The sequence below is a fragment of the Macrobrachium nipponense genome, chromosome 42 (assembly GCF_015104395.2).
Source record: "Macrobrachium nipponense isolate FS-2020 chromosome 42, ASM1510439v2, whole genome shotgun sequence".
In the NCBI taxonomy this organism is placed as follows: Eukaryota; Metazoa; Arthropoda; class Malacostraca; order Decapoda; family Palaemonidae; genus Macrobrachium; species Macrobrachium nipponense.
Genome location: NC_061103.1, coordinates 16,681,027 through 16,699,821, shown reverse-complemented (window position 1 = coordinate 16,699,821; position 18,795 = coordinate 16,681,027). Strand labels below are relative to the sequence as shown.

The 18,795-nt window shown below is 41.1% G+C and overlaps 1 protein-coding gene across 6 annotated transcripts in view; it reads right to left on the bottom strand.

Moving 5' to 3' along the window:
- The window catches only part of LOC135212988 (beta-TrCP-like), a 210,964-nt gene that overhangs the window by 12,972 nt on the left and 179,197 nt on the right, over positions 1-18,795 (bottom strand). For all 6 annotated transcript variants that reach the window (XM_064246760.1, XM_064246759.1, XM_064246762.1 and 3 more), the window contains one exon: positions 16,391-16,558. In XM_064246760.1, the coding sequence (XP_064102830.1) occupies positions 16,391-16,558 (168 nt within the window). The remainder of the gene's footprint in view (positions 1-16,390; positions 16,559-18,795) is intronic.

Genomic DNA, 18,795 nt, shown 5'->3' with positions numbered 1-18,795 from the left:
GCGGACGTAAGGAAAAAGTTTTTTCATAAATTCACCATAAATCGAAATATTGTGCTAGAGACTTCCAATTAGTTGCAAAGATTAAGGTAAATGATTGAATATTTCTAAATTATAAGAGTTTTAGCTTACAATTGCGTTTTTCGACCATTTCGGTAGAGTCAAAGTTGACCAAAGGTTGAAATTTTGGCAATTATCGTTATTTATATGAAAATATCTCAAAACTGATAAAAGCTACAATCATGAGTATTTTATTACTGTATTCTACATAAAAATGCGCACATTTTCATATATAATACTTCATGTAACAGCTAATTTACAATGGTACAAAAATTATGTCAAAGTGACGAAATAATTTCAGAGATGTGTCACAGATACTTTTTAGTGCGGCAAGAAAGAAATTTGCGCTTGCGCGCCTGCGTAATGATTGTAAACAAAACAACACCTTGATCCGTGAACTCCCAGCATCCCCCAAGGCGCGTGATTCAAAAGTTTTAGGCTGGTGCCTATAAGTATTTTTCCGCGAATTTAAAAAAAAACTTTTGTAAGTCGACATAAAATATGTCCAGTCGGCACACGAGAGACATAAATGTCGACGTAAAATACGTCCAGTCGGCAGTAAAGGATTAATAAAGTGATAGATGTTTTATTGTCTGACCTACTGAGTACAGGTATTCTCCTACTTACGATGGGATTAGGTTACAAAAAAACCATCATTTGCTGGAAAAATTGTATCTTTGGAAAAATTGTATCTTGAATTTACCTAGCCTATCCTACACTAGGTTAATCAGTACCATCTTTACATACAGGGTAGCCTAGCCTACACTGTACAGTATACTTTATAAATATACAGTATAGTAATTAGTATTAATTTCAGCTAATTCTCTAGGTTCAGTGCATATTGGCTGTTGATATTTCAGTAAAAAAAAAAAAAATATTTGGACACGAAACAAGAATCAGCTTTGTTTCCGACATCAGCATTATTGAGCGATATCAGGCTGCTGATGGCTATATATAATTACAAACATAACGACTATGCATCTTTTCCACGAATCTTTCAAAATGAAGTATTATAAAATAATAACAGCGGTCAATGTTTTGGTTTGTAAATCAGCTGATAGCGAATATGAGTTTATTTCGGTATATATAACTCAATTCTGTGGGAATTTTCTTGCTTTTAGTTAGCATAAACAAATATCTAGATACTTTACCTATATGAGACAAGGTAATTTTTCGTTAAATGTCGAATTTTTAAGTCAAAATATGACTTGAAAAAGTCTTGTTGCAAACTAAATTACTTTTTTCGTTAACAGACTGCTTTGGGAGCATGTTTATTGCATACCCCCAAAAAAATAAATAAATAAAATAAATAAATAAAATAAAATAAAAATTATTCCGTTCGCTATTTTCACTTGATTTCTTCGCAATCCGAGCTTTACATTATTTACTTTTATTGGCGTGAAAATAACAGTAAAATTTGTTATTTCAAGCCCAGTAGTTTTGATTAAAATTATTTTCTCTCAATTTTATGTACGGTTGTGTTTGATGGCATAACTTTACGGGAGTTTTATAATTGTTGCCGATGCATGATAGTAATAGTGTTGCCGATGCATGATAGTAATAGTAATTATCAACTTGAACAGCTTTCTCAGCTTCACCTACAACTTGGCTTAAATTTAACAGCATATTTCCTTGCTGATTTTTTATCTATAGGAAAATACCGTTATTACAGTAAAATATATGTTCAGTTCCATTCTACCTAAACTTGTTATTACATAAAAATATATGTATCAGTCCTATTCTACATAACGTTGTTTATTACATTAATATGATGGTTGAAATACAAACCAAACAGATGTTGCTGTTATCCAATTCAGTTGTACTTAGCAAAAAAGTACAGAGCCCCTTATTACTGTTATTTCTTATGGAAAAAATATGCTTAAATAACTCATTTTTAATTAACGCGAGCTCTCCATGAATGTAACCCTCACGTTAATTGAGAGGTGACTGTTATCTGTAACTGTATGCCTTTGGAAAATTTACTACCATCCATAATGAATCTCCAAGGGAAGAAAAATAAGAATTTTCAAAATTGAGCTGAAAATTAAGTCTTAAAAGTCACATGATACAATTAGATAGTGTGTGAACCTGGCTGACTCTCAAGCTGTGGGCTTACCAACACCACAAAACAAGAACACGTTTGTGATTCTTTTCCTTCAGAGAATTTTTGTCCGAGATATTTAGTAACAAACACAATGAGCACTATAAGTAGACAGCTTGTTAAAATGACTTTTTTTATAATAATAAAAAAAAAAGGTTTTGTGCACGTGTTTACCGAGTAATTACATAGCTATGGTAGTTTCAAACGTGCACAGCAGTTAAAATCTGAAATTCGTGGTAGCGGTTCTTTTGTTTTTGTAGGAGAGACTGCCTCACCCACTTCTGGGAAGGATAGATACAACACAGCTAAATAGCCCAATTTGCTTATGTCCTACACCTATAAGAGGAGAGGAGAGAGGGCTTTGATTCTGTTATTACTTGGTAAGTATATACATGTATATATATATATATATATATAATATATATATATATATATATATATATAATATATATATAAAATATATATAATATATATATATATATATATATATAGCATATCATATATATATATATATATATATATATATATATATATATTATATATATAATATATATATAGATATATATATATATAATATATATATAAAAATGACATTGTTATAATACAATAAAGTTTCATACATACTTACCTGGCAGATATATACATAGCTATCGACTCCGTCGTCCCCGACAGAAATTCAAATTTCGCGGCACTCGCTACAGGTAGGTCAGGTGATCTACCGCCCTGCTCTGGGTGGCAGGACTAGGAACTATTCCCGTTTTCTAATCAGATTCTCTCTTCCACCTGTCTCCTGCGGGGAGGCTGGGTGGGTCTTCAATTGTATATATCTGCCAGGTAAGTATGTATGAAACTTTATTGTATCATAACAATGTCATTTTCATACATTCAACTTACCTGTCAGATATATACATAGCTGATTGACACCCTTTGGTGGAGGGAAAGAGACAGCTAACTAACTGACTAGACAGGTAAACAACATATGTTGTAGGTATAAATAAACCTTAGTTCCTACCTTATTAGATGGAAGACTTCGTGGCTACTGCCCAGGAGTCTGCTTCATCTCAAGAGCCTTTAGCGAGATAGTGATCTGTGGCCAAGAGTTCTTGTGGATCTGTTGATGGGGTCTCATCCACTTACTCGACAGAACCTAACTGGCATTTGTCAATGGGAGCACATCCGCTTATATGACAACACGCCTTTATTTAAGGAGCACACAACCAATCCCGATCACCGATCCTAACCCGTGTTAGTTCTAAGATTGCCCAGAGTTATCCCCAAACTCTTAGCAAACAACCACAAACTCGAAATCCATACATACAAAAATAAAAATTTTGTACCCCTCTAATAGTCAGATGTCACTCGATTTTCAAATGAAGCGAAGTGAAGGCCGCCTGTGCGACAACTGACACTCCATACACCGAAAACACGAGAACACATCCGACAAGAGGGTTACATACACAATTTAAGGATTGGTGCTTTCTCCTTTACCCAGAACCGTCTGTGCTGACACAAACGGACCTAAAGAAAAAACATTTCTCATACGTAACTCGCACGTCTTTTAAATAATGGGATGCAAACACGGAGTTGCATCTCCAATAAGTTGCGTCCAAAATGTTTTTGAGTGACATATTTCTTTGGAACGCCACAGAGGTTGCGATTGCCCTAACTTCGTGGGCTCTCCCTCCACAAAAGATTAAAAAAGAAATCATCTGACAATTCTTATGAGCTTCCAAAATGACACTTCTAACAAAGAAGGCTAAGGCGTTCTTGGACATTGCTCTCTTGGGGTCTTTTACTGAGCACCAAAGACCTTCTTGCGAACCCCCCAACTGCTTCTTCCTGTCCAGATAAAATTTTAGAGCTCTAACCGGGCAAAGGGATCTTTCTGCCTCTCTGGCCCCACCAAACTAGAAAGTCCTTTCATTTCGAAAATCCTTGAAACTCCTGGGCCAAGGGATTCGAAGGGTTTTCGTTTTTGGCAAGAAAGAGAGACTGAAATGAACAAATTGCAGAGTCTCCTTTGAAGCCAACTCTTGATTTCAAGGAAGGGCGTGCAATTCACTGACCCTCTTTGCCGTTGCAAGAGACATCAGAAACAAACACTAGTGATGTTACGAAAAGAAGCAGTGTGTAATGGTTCGAATTCTTCTGAGGATAGAAATTTAAGAACCACATCTAAGTTCCAGCTTGGAACCTTGGGTTCAAGTGACTTTGATGTTTCGAAGGAACGAATGAGGTCGTGCAAATCCTTATCATTCGTTAGATCTAATCCCTTGTTTCTAAAGACTGCTGACAGCATACTCCTGTACCCCTTAATAGTCGGTACCGAGAGATGCGACTTTTCTCTAGAAACAGAAGGAAATCTGCAATTTCGGTCACAGAGGTACTGGAAGAGGACAGCTTCTTCGACCTGCACCAGTTTCTGAAAACTTCCCACTTCGATTGGTACACTCGCCTAGTAGATGACCTGCGGGCTCTAGCAATTGCGCTTGCTGCCTGGCGAGAAAACCCTCTCGCTCTGACAAGTCTTTCGATAGTCGAAAGGCAGTCAGAGCAAGAGCGGGTAGATTTTGATGGTACCTCTCGAAGTGTTTGTTTGAGCAGATCTATTCTGTTTGGAAGAGATCTGGGGAAGTCCACCGTCCCACTCCATCACCTCTGTGAACCAAATTTGAGCTGGCCAATACGGAGCAATCAGAGTCATTTTGGTTCCTTCGGATGCCACGAATTTTCTGACTCCTTCCCCCAGTATCTTGAACGGGGGAAAAGCGTAAACGTCTATCCCTGACCCAGTCCAGGAGGAAGGCGTCTGTTGCATAAGCCCGGGGATCTTCTACTAGGGCACAAAATGTGTCTATCCTCTTGGAGAGGAATGTGGCGAAAAGATCTATTTGAGGAATTCCCCCAAAGGAGCCAAAGGCTCTGACAGACTTCTGAGTGGAGTGTCCATTCTGTGGGAAGGACCTGGAACCTCCTGCTCAATCTGTCCGCTCTCACATTCCTCTCCCCTTGGACAAACCTTGTTAGAATTAAGAAGACTACCTTCCTTTGGTTCGCCCAAATCAAAAGATCTCTTGCTAGCTCGTACAGAGCGCAAAGAGTGCGTCCCTCCTTGTTTCTTGACATAAGCCAGGGCTGTCGTATTGTCTGAGTTTATCTGTACGACTTTGCCTCTGACTATGTGTTCGAAGCTCTTTAGCGCCAGGTGAATTGCTAAAAGCTCCTTGCAATTTATGTGCCATGAACCACCTGTTCTGCCGACCAGGTGCCTGACACTTCTTTGGATCCCAATGTTGCCCCCCACCCCGCCCGACTCCGAGGCGTCTGAGAACAATGTCAGGCTTGGGTTCCGTACTCGCAGGGACGCCCTTTCCTTGTTTTCTTTTAAGGGAGTCGAACCACCACTTTTAAATGATGTTTTATTTCCTCCGAGATTTTGGAAAACGTGTCCGAGACGTGTCCTGTCTTCCAACTCCAACTTCTTCTCAGGAAGAACTGAAGCGGAGGGGACGAGATGCAATCTTCCTAGGAGAAAGAACTGTTCGAGCGAGGAAAGGGTCCCCAGGAGGCTCAGCCATTCCCTCGCTGAAGTGCGCTCTTTCCCTAAAAAGTTCGATACTGTGGCACAGCCTTTCTTTATTCTTTCTTGAGATGGAAAAACTCGAAAACACGAGAATCCATCTGAATCCCCAGATAAACCACGTTCTGGCTGGGGATCATCTGAGACTTCTCGAGGTTCACGATCAATCCCAATGATTTTGTCAATTCCAGTGTTGTTGACAGGTCCTCCAAACACTGCTTTCGAGACCTGGCTCTGATGAGCCAGTCGTCCAGGTACAGGGAGACGTTTTATCCCTTTCAAATGTAAATGTCTTGCTACATTTTTCATCACGTCCGTGAAGACTTGAGGAGCCGTGGAAAAAGGCGAAACACAGGGCCCTGAACTGATAGGTTCTTCCTTCGAACATAAATCGAAGGTACTTCCTCGACGAATGGTGGATCGGGATGTGGAAATATGCGTCCTGAAGGTCTAGGGACGCCATCCAATCCCCTTGCCGCAGAGCTGCAAGGACTGAAGCAGACGTTTCCATGCTGAACTTCTGTTGTTCTACGAATTTGTTCAGCGCACTTACGTCCAGTACCGGCCTCCATCCCCCGAGGCTTTTGCTACAAGAAACAAGCGATTGTAAAAAATAAAACCCCGGGGAGCTGCAATCCAGCACTAGCTCTATTGCTCTTTTGTCCCACATCTGTTCCACCATCTGACGAAGAGTATCCATCAGAACAGGGTCCTTGTATCTGGCGGACAATTCCCTCGGTGCTGTTGTCAAGGGAGGAATGTCCTTGAATGGGATGCGATAACCCTTCTTGATGATCGACATCGTCCACGGATTCGCTCCTATGTCTTCCCAGGCTTTCGCAAATGAATGTAACCTGGCTCCTACGGGTGTCTGGAGGACAGAACTCTCACTTTCCTTTCTTAAAGGAACGGAAGGAAGACCTGCCCCTCTTTTCTGTTGACTTCCTTCTGGCGATAGATCTAGTTGGAAGACCTCCTCGAAAGGGCTGCTGCTGAGCTGGACGAGCCACTTTCTTTTCCTCACTGGCCACAGGCCTATTCTTCCTTGAGGATTGTCTAAGGAGATCCTTGGGTGGCCTTTTTTTCAGTCAGAGAATGCGCAATATCCTTCACCAACTGCGAGGGAAAAAGGTGTTCTGAGAGAGGCGCAAACAATAAGGCGGCCCTCTGCGAAGGAGAGACGGCCTTCGTGAGGAAAGCACTGTGAACCGCCCTCTTCTTTAAAACTCCTGCACCAAAGAGGGAGCATACTTCAGCCGATCCATCCTGAACAGCCTTATCAATGCAGGTGAGGATGCTATTTAGGGTTTCTGGGTCCAGTTGTTCCTTTTCCTGAGATTTCTTGGCCAGAACCCCAAGGGAACAATCTAAGAAGTTAAAAACTTCTAAAGTGTGAAAAAGTCCCTTGAGGAGGTGGTCCGTTTCCGAAAGCCCCCATGTTACCTTCGCTGCATTCAAGGCGTGTCTTCTCGATGAATCCACTAAACTCGAGAAGTCTGACTCAGCTGAAACGGACAGAGACAATCCCATATTCTCTCCCGTTTCGTACCAAATGCCTCTCCTCCCTGTAAGTTTAGCGGGAGGCATACAAAAGACCGTCCTTCCTAACTCCTTCTTCTTCTTGAACCAGGAGTCAAGAGATTGAAGCGCCCTCCTCATAGATATAGCAGGCTTCATTTTAAGGAAAGAGGAAGACTTGTGCGTTTTCGTGCTCGAGAACAGAGAGCGTGGAGAAGGAGGAGCGGCTAGCGTTAACGAGTCTCCATATTCCTCCAATAGAAGGGACGAAAGAACTTTATAATTAGAAGATCCTTCCTTCATTTCATCCTCCGAGGCATCTTCTGGGTTCATAGGCTCGGAAGGAGGAAGGCTCCCTTCTTTCTTCTGACTCTTCCCTTACTCTCTTTCGAATGTCAGCTCTTCATACGAGGAATGCGCCTGGTGCACAGCAGGAGTATCTCGCCTGGTAGGAGTAACGTGTTTGGAATACTCCTGGCGCTTGGCAGGCGCAGAGCGCCTCGAATACTCCTGGCTTCTAGTAGGCGCATCTTGTTCAGAATACTCCTGGCGCCTGGGAGGAGTATTAAGTTCAGAAATACTCCTGGCGCCTGGGAGGAGTATAAGTTTCGGAATACTCCTGGCTCCTGGGAGGAGTATAAGCTTCGGAATACTCCTGGCACCTGGGAGGAGTATTAAGTTCAGAACCAGAATACTCCTGGCGCCTGAGAGGAGTATCGAGGCCCGACGACTCCTGGCGCCTGGTAGGAGTACGTCGCTCAAATACGCCCCCCTCCTGATCCTTAGAATGCGTCTGATGTTTAGTAGGAGTATTGATTCCGGTAGGCGCTTTCCGTCTCACAAGCGCTCTACTCCTAACAGGATCTTCCTCTTCAGCTAACTCCTGACGCTTGGTTGAAGGTCTTGCATGTTGTACTGCATACTGTGGCTCTTTGCGCCTACTCGGAGCCTGGCTCCTGGTTGGCGCCATACTCTTGACAGGAGTAACTTCCTTTCTTACTTCTCTCCTGTCTACCGCATTGCTCCCCCCACCCCAGAGATGGCCGCCTGTGCGACAACTCCCCTGAAGGGTGCGTCGCGCCCGACAGGAGATTGGTATTTAGATCTTTTAATAGGAAGCCTATCATCCTTCTTACGAGTAGGCTCCTTATATAGAGTTCCTACTAACGAGGCTAATTGCTCTTGCATATTCATCAATATTTTCCTGGTTGAGGAATCTTTCGAACCAGGAGAGGGAGATCTGGAAGGCGCTCTAGGATCCCTTCCAGACCCAGAGTCTGAATGTATTCTCGCCTTCTTTATTACCGAAGGCGCTCCTTCTTCAGAGAAGCGCTCGGGACTAGAATTGAGCTCATGCTCTTTCATACTCCTCTTCAAAGGACGGGAAAGTTTCGACTCCTTCCATCCTCTTCTCGGAGAAGGCGAACTAGACGACGAAAAGCACTCTCGAAGGACGCTTTTCCTATAGCGGTCCTTGGCAGTATGTGATACGATCGATTCTGCCGAAGGGACGCCTGATCGTTGGGGATTCTCCACAACCCCCGTACGGCTTTCGACTTTCCTTCTCCTCCGGGCCAGGGAGCTTGGAAGAGGTCTAGGCCTGGGAGCGTCGCAGAGACGACCAGACGCCCCCTCCACTACACTGGGGACACTAATATCACTAGCGAAACCACATTCACTTTCCTTACCTTCCAATGCTGCGACTTTTTCCTGCATTTTCTGAAGGGAAGCTCTAAGTTCCGCTATTTCCGAAGCAGAACTAGAGGGATTAGTAATTTGTGAACGGGCTGAAACAGAATGGGCATGATTATCAGAGGAAGAAGCTACAGAACTAGATAGTAAATCATGAGATGTAGACATTCTGCGGGTTTTATAAGCCGCTTTCCTCTCTCTATCTTTCTCTAACTTCTTCAAGTAAGAAGTTAGATTCTTCCACTCTTGTGCACTCAATTTCTCACACTCGTTACACGTATTCTCAATCGAGCATTCAACCATTCTACACCCCCTACAAGTAGTATGAGGATCTACCGAAGCTTTCGGAATCCTCACCTTACAGCCCTCATTCACACACACTCTGAAACTAACACTAGAGTCAGACATATTCACGAATTCCAAAAACCAAGTCCAAAAACAGTCCACGATAGCGAATGCCAAACAACGATCCAAGTACGTCACCAAATATCAGCGAGAGATGATCCAAAGCTTTGCGAAAAACGAATTCTAGTCAGGAGGAAGTAGCAACAATGTTGATACCGCCGGCGACAGAGAGAATCTGATTAGAAAACGGGAATAGTTCCTAGTCCTGCCACCCAGAGCAGGGCGGTAGATCACCTGACCTACCTGTAGCGAGTGCCGCGAAATTTGAATTTCTGTCGGGGACGACGGAGTCGATAGCTATGTATATATCTGACAGGTAAGTTGAATGTATGAAACCTTATTTTATTATAAATGTCATTTTTATATAAGAAACTTATCAAGTAATTAACTAGCTGAATCCCATATTGAAAGGAGGGGATTAATGAGCATGAAAATCCTACGTTCTAAAGTTAAAAGAACAGGGAAGACACTTAGCATTTGCAAAGTGCTTTGTTGTTGTACCCTTACCTGTTGAGAGAACTACTGCAGGAAGATACTGCCTCTAGTTGGCGCCCATCTTAACCGTAGTGATGCAGCTGTATAGCCATTAGGTGCCTCTACATAGTGGGGGCTATGTAGCAAAGGAGCATTCCAAATGTTACAAAGCCTATATAGGTTATGAATTCCAAGGAGTTATGTGTTGGCTCTTAAACCCAAAAATGAGTGCCCTTGCCCTGGGTGCAGCACCATAAAAAAAACCAACAACCAGACAACTTCTGTCTTCACCAATTAAAAAACCAATACTCATCTAACAAAAAAAAAAATAAGTGATAGGTACCACAGGTACTTAGTACCCCCAGCTCACCAAGACTCAACAACCTAATCAAGGCAAAATAGGTTGAATAGGAGAATAACCCCCTTGTTTCCTCCACGCCAGCCACTGACAGAGGACTGGGTGTACTACAACTATCAAAAATAGTTTCTACTTCTTTGAAATAGTGTGCCACAAACACTAATTTGCCCTTCTAGAAGGAATCTTGCTAAGCACCGACAAAGACATTATGTCTAAATGCCAAAGAAGTGGACACTGCCCTAATTTCATGGGTTTTCACTACAAAAACAGGCAACAGACCCTAACAACTTTGGGAGTGTGCTTTTACAATAACCCCCCTCAAAAGAAAGAAATTGCATTATTAGGAAGCAGTTTGGAAGGGTTTTTAACAAAGCACCAGAGATTAATTGAAGGACCTCTGATGTTCTCAGTTCTATTAAGATAACAACTTAAAGCCCTCACAGGACAAAGGGATCTTTCCTCTTCCTCTAGACCAAGGACCTCTAAGTTTTTTATGATGAAGGAACGGGGCCAAGGAATAGAAGGCATCTCAGTTTTGGCTAGAAAGCCTAAAGTAAAAGAGCACACTGCATCTCCTTGAGCAAAACTAATCCTCTTTGCTGTCGCTTATGTGACCAGAAAGTGTCTTCTCAGTTAACTCTCTGAAAGAAATCTTCATATGTTCGAAAGGAGTGTCAGATAACCATCTGAGGACTACGTCCAAATTCCAAGACACTGAAGTAGTTCTGTGATCCTTTGTAGTATCGAAGGATCTAATTAAGCCAAGAGATGTCCTGGTTCTAACCTAAATCCATGCCTCTGTGTTGAAATACTGACCCCAACAAGATCCTACATCCCTTAATGGTTGATGTAGATAGGTCTCTTTCCGACTTAGGGAAAAGGAGAAAATCTTCAATTTCCGTCATAGAGGTTTGAGAAGTAGAAATATTTCTTCTGTGACAGCTGTGGAAATTTGCCCACTTTGCTTGGTAGAGCCTGGCAGAAGACTGTCATCTACACTTTGCAATTGCTTCTACATCTGGTTTTCAAAAACCCTTCACTCTATAAAGGTGTTTGACAGTCTGAAGCCTGTCAGAGCAAGAGTGGATATGTTGTAATGAAATCTACAGAAAAGTGGTTGTCTGGCAAGCTTTGGCCTCTGTGGTAGGAACCTTGGGAAATTTATTAGTAGAGAAAGGAGATCTGGAAACCATTCTCTTCTTAGCCCAAATGGGGCAACCAAAGTCACTTTCAAATTCTAATGAAACATGAATTTTTTCATCTCTTCCCTGACCATGCTGAATGGAGGGAAGGCATAAACATCTAGATTTGACCAATCTAGTGGCATGGCATTATTGGCCCATGCTTGAGTTCTGGAGTGGGAGAGCAGAACAACAGAAGACCATGGTTTTTTTTTATGTAGAGAACAGATCTATGAACAGTCTTCTCCATAACTTCCATAGATTGCTGCACACCTGTGCATCCAAAGTCCACTCTGTGGGGAGTACCTGTCCACAATGACTGAGCTCATCTGCCAACACATCCATCTTACCCTCACCCATATGAGAAGATTCTTTGCTGCCTCAAAATAGGGAGGAATGTGTTCCTCCCTCTTTCCTTAAGTAAGCTCTTAAGTAAGCTAAAGCTGTGGTGTGGTCATCTCTGCAAAATGGAGAAGGCACAGGTGAATGGTCTTCAGTTCCTTCACATTCATGTGAAAGTTCCACTCTTCTTGAGACCAAATCCATGATATTTCTCCGTCTCCCATGAGAGCTCCCCAACCTGTGTCCGAGGCATCTGAATACAAGAATAAGCTGGGGTTCAAGAGAGAGGGATATGTCTTCAGAAAGTCTTCTTTCTAACAGCCAAGCCACCATTTTAAGTCAGTCTTGATCTCCTGCGAGATTGGGAAACAAATTAATTTGGTCCTAAAGATGTTCTTCATGAAGTGTTGTATCTCCATCCCCAAAAACATAAATTTCACTGATGAGAAGGCCAAATGTCTCAAAGAGTCATTTAAGCATGAAAAGTCCCCTTGGGAAGAGGCAGCTACTCCCAGGGAAGGAGCTTCTCCCGTAGCATAAGAATTGTACCTCATGCTGACCAAAAGAGATGGTGAAGTACAAAAGGCCGCCTTACCTTGCGCTCTCTTGTCTGAGAGCCACACATCTGACTCCAGTAATGCTTTCCTAAAGAGGAAGAGGACAACACCATCTAGGGATATCTGGAATATTCTATCTTTTGGTTTCTCATATAAAAAGCAGAAGCAGAAGCTGGGGTTGCCGGAGTACAAAAAGGACAGGAACGCTAAAAAATATCTTAGTAATCTAGCAAAAGGAGTAGCAGGTGGTTACTAAACATCCTCTTCATCCGAAGAGATTGCTGAAAGAGCCAAGTCATGAGGGTCCTGTATTGCTGAAGAATTCTTCTTAAACAGACCCATAATCTCGTCTAAGTGTTGTCGAATGGGATTCAAGGAAGAGTCATGAGGCAGCAAGGACAACGTAGGTAAAGGAGAGGAGAAATCCGGGGGGGCTCAGCACTTGGCGCCAGGTGAGACTGGGCCGTCGTTGGGTGCTGAAGCGATAGCACTGGGTGCTTAGAGTAGGGTGCTGGGAGCTTAGAGTGGGGCACTGGGTGCTCCATGCTTGTTGCAAACTGTGGAGATGGTGTGCGCTCAAAGTCCATGGAGCAGTTAGAACCAGTCAGAGAGGAGACAACAGGTGACGTTCTGGAGAAGTGTGTTCTGGACTTCCCCAAAAGCTACATGAAGGAACAGGACCACACTCCACCACTTTGTTATGTAGGCAGGGAGGGGAGAAACACGGCTAGGGTCTGCAGCTCACCTCTTCAAAGGGTGTGAACCTTCATAAAAATGCCTTCGGCTCCTAATCTCTACTCCCGAACTCGAAGATCCAGAGGAAAGGTCATGCACTGATTTCCGTACACCTTTCCAATGGCTGTCCGCTGTATCCTGGGACTGTACAACAGGATCAGCTGAGGGGCACCTACACATGGGCAAACCCCACTGACCTCCCTTGGACTACTGGTATCCTCCTCTATGGTGTATGGGAGTCTGACAGGGACCTTGGTCTAGGAGCGTCAGTGGGATGGATGGACACCTACTCCACACACACTGCACTAGCACTTTCACTAACTGTATATTTCCGAGTACAAGACAGCCTTTAGATAACACGAGGTAAAAACTCAGGGCAAATTTTCATGAATTTATATCATATCTGTAGTATAGGATAACTTGTAAATTACAAAACCGAAATGTTTTTTGGAGAAAAGTGATTATATTTGCAAAAGTTTAACAGTACAACTATATCTATAACAACGATGGCTTAAATAAAGGTTGTTTTGTTTGCTGTATCCAATTACGTACAGTATTACTACTATCATATTGTTACTATATTACAGAATACAAACATCATCATGTACATTTGCATTTGATATTGTTAACATTTTCAAAATCTTGGCAGATCTAAGTACGTACTATCAATATCTTCATTGCCATTATTTGTTAGAAGAGATATGATTTGTAGATACCTTTTATTGTAATTTAACGAAGTTTGGTTGAAAACTTGCACAAATTACTTTATCGTATAAGCATGAAGTGGGATTTCCCCAGTTCCAAACATCACTTTCGCTTGGCCATTATTTATTTTATTCAGCCTTGGCTATAACCTGAAATGTACTTTATTTTTACTTATGGAAGCCACCATTGAGAATCAGCAGGATTTAACAACTTGATAATTTTAATGGAGCTCTTAATAAATGCTCTATAGTTATGGTATATGACGTCAGCAATCAACTGTTTCTCAATTCGGTTGTTTATGTCAATACCTACACGTTTACAATAATTAATTCATCCACAATTGTAAAAACCGGAATTTTTTAGTGGAGGATGGATGAGTATCATTACTATTACAGTAGATGAAATGTGGAGAGAGAGAGAGAGAGAGAGAGAGAGAGAGAGAGAGAGAGAGAGAGAGAGAGAGAGAGAGAGAGAGAGAGACTACTATTGCCTTGATTAGGTTGTTACACTGATTGATATCCACTTGCAAAAGTCGAATAATAGTTGTATTGAGAATAATGATAATTTTAATAAAACTTGTTTTACTTTAATCATATTGCATGTATTAATCATATTGCATGTATTATCATATTACAATATATGATGATGCACCATTTGCATTCTAATTTTGTTTAGTCTTAAAATAATCAGCAGATTGCATTTTACAGATATCATCACTGTCTTTAGTTGACGAATGGAACTTAATTCAGATACATTCCTTTCATAAATTATCAAAGTTGGGTTTAACAAAGCTGATTTTATGTCCAGTTTTTCATACAGACATTGCCTAAAAGGGAAAGCATTGTTTTGTTTAAATTTTGTTGCCATTCTCCAACAACTGCTAATAACAATACAATAATGAACGATAATTATTGTACACTATCGTTTAGAAGACTGAATTCTTCTAAACAGTTACAAACCAGCTTTGTATAAAAGCATGCGGGAAGGTGAAAATAGAAAGTGCCATAAAATCACTTTAAAAATACCATGGATGGCCGAAGATGATTTGTATGAAGTCAACTCGCCTGAACCAGACTGGAATCCCTATGATGGTGGCACATGTGATCAATCTTGTGAGATGTATGAGAAACTTTTAATAAAAAATTAATATTGTTATCCTAAATGTTATTACTACCATAATTACCATTGAAATTTCTAAAAGGTTACCGAAAGATAAAGGTTGCTGTGAGCTCAACTGAAACTCTGTGTTTACAATTTCTCAGCTGAGATCGCATGGATAAAGTTGGTTTCATTGATTTAGAATTATTCCTCAGGCTATTTGTTACGAAGATAAGCCAATAATATAGTACAGTGGTCCCCCCCTATTCGCAGGGGATGCGTACCAGACGCCCCCATGAATAGTTAGAATCTGTGAATGTTTGAACCCCTGTAAAAACGCTAAAAACTGCCTATTTTGTTAGTTAAAACTCAAGAAAAACCCACAAAAAAAATTTTATACTTGGTTTTTTTAATAGTTTTATAACAAAAAGTGGATTTTATGATGAAATTGATCAAAAAAGCCAGGAATTTGTGAATATTTCTCATAGAAAAATACTGCAAATGTGCAAATTTTCCACGAATAATGCGGGGAAACGTTCCCGAGAGAAATCTGCGAATGTGTTTTATTGCCTTTATCATCAGTTATTTCATAATGTGAATCTTCATTTATGTTGGTGGTTAGGCTATAGCACTGAGGCAGAGGCTAGCCTACCGATACGCATCTTAGAATTCAAGGTTTGATTTTTAGAATTGTAGTATAAGATGACCCCCAATTTTTGGGAGTGAATTTTAGGATTTAAAAGTTGTCTTATACGCTGAAATATACTGTACGTTATTGCTTTCACTGAAGCACTCAAATGCTCCTCCACAGTACTTACTATGAACCCAAACTTCTGATCTACATGGGCTTCGAGGCTTGCAATGGTATTAGGTTCAGAAACATGGGGATCTGGCAAGGGAGAGGTCGTGATAGTTGGAGGACTGATAGGGGAGAAAAGGTAGATGACAAAACAGTACATTGGCTACATCTGATTTAATAGAATCTTGTAAAGTATACCTACATTCCTACCTTCCTTTTCCTGTCACATTCTAATTTATCTAAATGTGCCTTAATGGGTCTTATTCAGCTATTCAGCTGTGTTGTACCCATCCTTCCCGAAAGTGGGCACAGCAGTGTCTCCTACACAAAAACAGAAGAAGCGCACTGGTGATTTTCAAATTTTAGCTGCCGCACGAGTTTGAAACTATGGCCATGTAACGACTTGGTAAGTTTCTTATATAAAAACAAAAATTTTTCCACATCTACTACAGATTATTTTCATTAGAATCTAATGTAATTAATTAGGTTCTCGCTCATGATATGATACCAAACTATAACTTAGTATATTTATATCTTATGGGATGGTGATAAGAAAGTCTGAGCTAGCATTGGATAACCTTAAATAAAAAAATTAGAAATAATAATGATAATAGGTAATTAACATTATAATTAACATTATTTTGTTACACCTGAATATACCAGTTTTATGAGTATGTATACAGTAGATAAAATAATGACCATATTTTCATATCTGGGTTCACACTGAAAATTACAAATTATAAAGTGTGGTTACAGCTCCATCTTGAAATGCAGCTGCACCAGCTTACCTTAATGGTTTTATCAGCTGCACCAGAAATTATCTTATCTTCATCAAAGGCAACTGTGAGTACAGGAGCTTGATGGCCAGCAAGAGTAAGCTGACATTCACCTGAAGAGAGTGCCCAAACCTTAACCAGGTGGTCATAGCTGCCACTTACCACACGTTCACCATCAACCTGCAGAAAAAATTATTTTTAATCTATCTCCTTATCTCCAAGAACTGTAATAGCTGTTCGTGGATCAGTAAAGGTGGACATGTTTCCATAAAAAATTAAAGCCTATTAAAACCACAGTTAATTTGTCACAAAAGTTTCTATTTGCATCTGATGTGCATTCTTTTAGTCTAATATAAAAGGTCTTGAACCACTGTTTATAATTTCCACAACTTTTTTTTTTAGATATTTCACAGCATATAAATACTACCATTAAAAGCTGTATCAGATCTCTCAGGATTATTTTATTTCATTTCATTATGAACAAGCAGCTCAACAGGAGAAAAGCCCTCAAACCAAAAAGTTTGCCTCCTGTTGACCTGCAATATGAAGGACTTTTAAGAAATGAGGGTTTTTATGTGATTATGCACTAAATATTGCAAGCTTAAAGCCAGTAATGGAAGGTGTATTTTCAGGAATGATAACTGTAGCACGGAGTCACATTGCACAAGAAACAAATTAATCTGATATTTGTTATTTGTTCATATGCAGAACAACCCGAGTCTTAACATTAGGATAGACTCTCTTGGTGGGAGGTAAGTGAATCCTGAACCAACCAGAGGTTCGGCACACCTGGTTACACTACCTGGATAAGCGAATTCAAAGGAAGGAGACCTAAGCCTCTTGAGCTGTTAGATATATATGCATGTATCTAATATTCAGACTACTGGGCTAAAATACAATGCAGATTCACTGCATAGGAGGAATCTAAAATAGGAGGAATTTTAAGAGCTGTGGCTGTTCAGATAAAAACTAAGGTAGCCACCTACTATACAGGTTTGTTATCATTCCTCTCTCCCCTTGCTAGAGAGAGGAAGGGTTTGTTACTGAAAAGTATATTCATATCTGGCCAGTTCCAGCATATGATGGAGCCACCTTCTTACCGGCCATTGGTAGAGAAGTAAGGCAAAGAAGGGAAAAGAAAAGAAACCAGCCAACTCAATCATTCTCACTTTCATACCACCATCTTAGGCAAGATACAAACTGTCCCGCTTATGGCACTGGATGAGCTACACAACTTGCTGAGCAACCAAGGAAAAAGTGTGCAGGACATGTGGGCACCATCCCTCAGGCAGAAGGAAGTGAAAGTGGTTTAGCAAAGCCAAGAACCAGTATTCAAAACCCTATGAACAGACAAGTTCTTCTTGAATGCCAAGGAGGAACTTAGTCCTCTAATGTTGTGTGCTCTTGCATGCACAGTATTGTCATTAGAAGCTGATGATAAGTACTAGGCATGTTTAGTCACTTCACATAGCCAAAATGAATGGTATTCTTGGACTCTTCTTTCTTGACCCAGCCTGTGTGAACAAAAAGTCTTCGGTACCCCAGTCTAAGGTGTCGAGTCCTTTTTAGATAACTATGCAATGCTCTGATGGGAAAAAGAAGTAATTCATCTGGATCGTTGCCAACAAAATCCAAAAGGGAAGGGATGGAAAAGGAGACAAAACGGTCATCATGAACATATGGATTTGGAGTCTAAGCAACAAATTTGAAGGCTACGGGCCAAGGCTAGAATTCTGGAAAACTGTCGTGAGGGTCAGATCCCAGTCTGATGATTGACGTAGTGGTTTGGGGCTAAGTTGAGACTACTAAGCACCAGAGTCAGATAACAGGTAGGAGGTTTGAGTTTTCTAGGAGAACAAGACTGCTCAAAACTTTTGAGTGGCATAGAGATTTCCCAAGACAAAGTTAGGTTCATGTCCTTTGGACAAAGAACCAATACCAAGGCACCCCTCTAGTCCTTAATAGCAGAAACAGAAATGTGTTTTTCTATTCTGAGGAAGATCAGGAAATCTGCTACCTGCTGAATAGAAGCTCTGAGTGGAGAGAATCCCCGTAGACGACACCAATCAGTGTAGAGGGCCCATTTTCCCTGGTACAGGGCTGAAGATCTTCTGAGGCAACCAGACATCTGAGTTGCTGCTCTGCGAGAAAAGTCTCTTGCTTGCAGGAGGTACTGTATAGTCTCCAGCCGTGAAGAGATAGGGATCCTACCAATGGTATCTCTACATCAGGTTGACAGAGGAGATTGTGCCAAAGGGAAATTTCTCTCAAGACTGTTAAGAGTAGAGATACCAGATCTGGAAACTACTCTGCTTGAGGCCACAAAGGAGCTACTAGGGTCATCCTCCTGAGATTTTGGGAAACCATAACTCTGGAGGAAAGACGTAGACATCCAGTTTGTCCCAAGGATGTTGAAA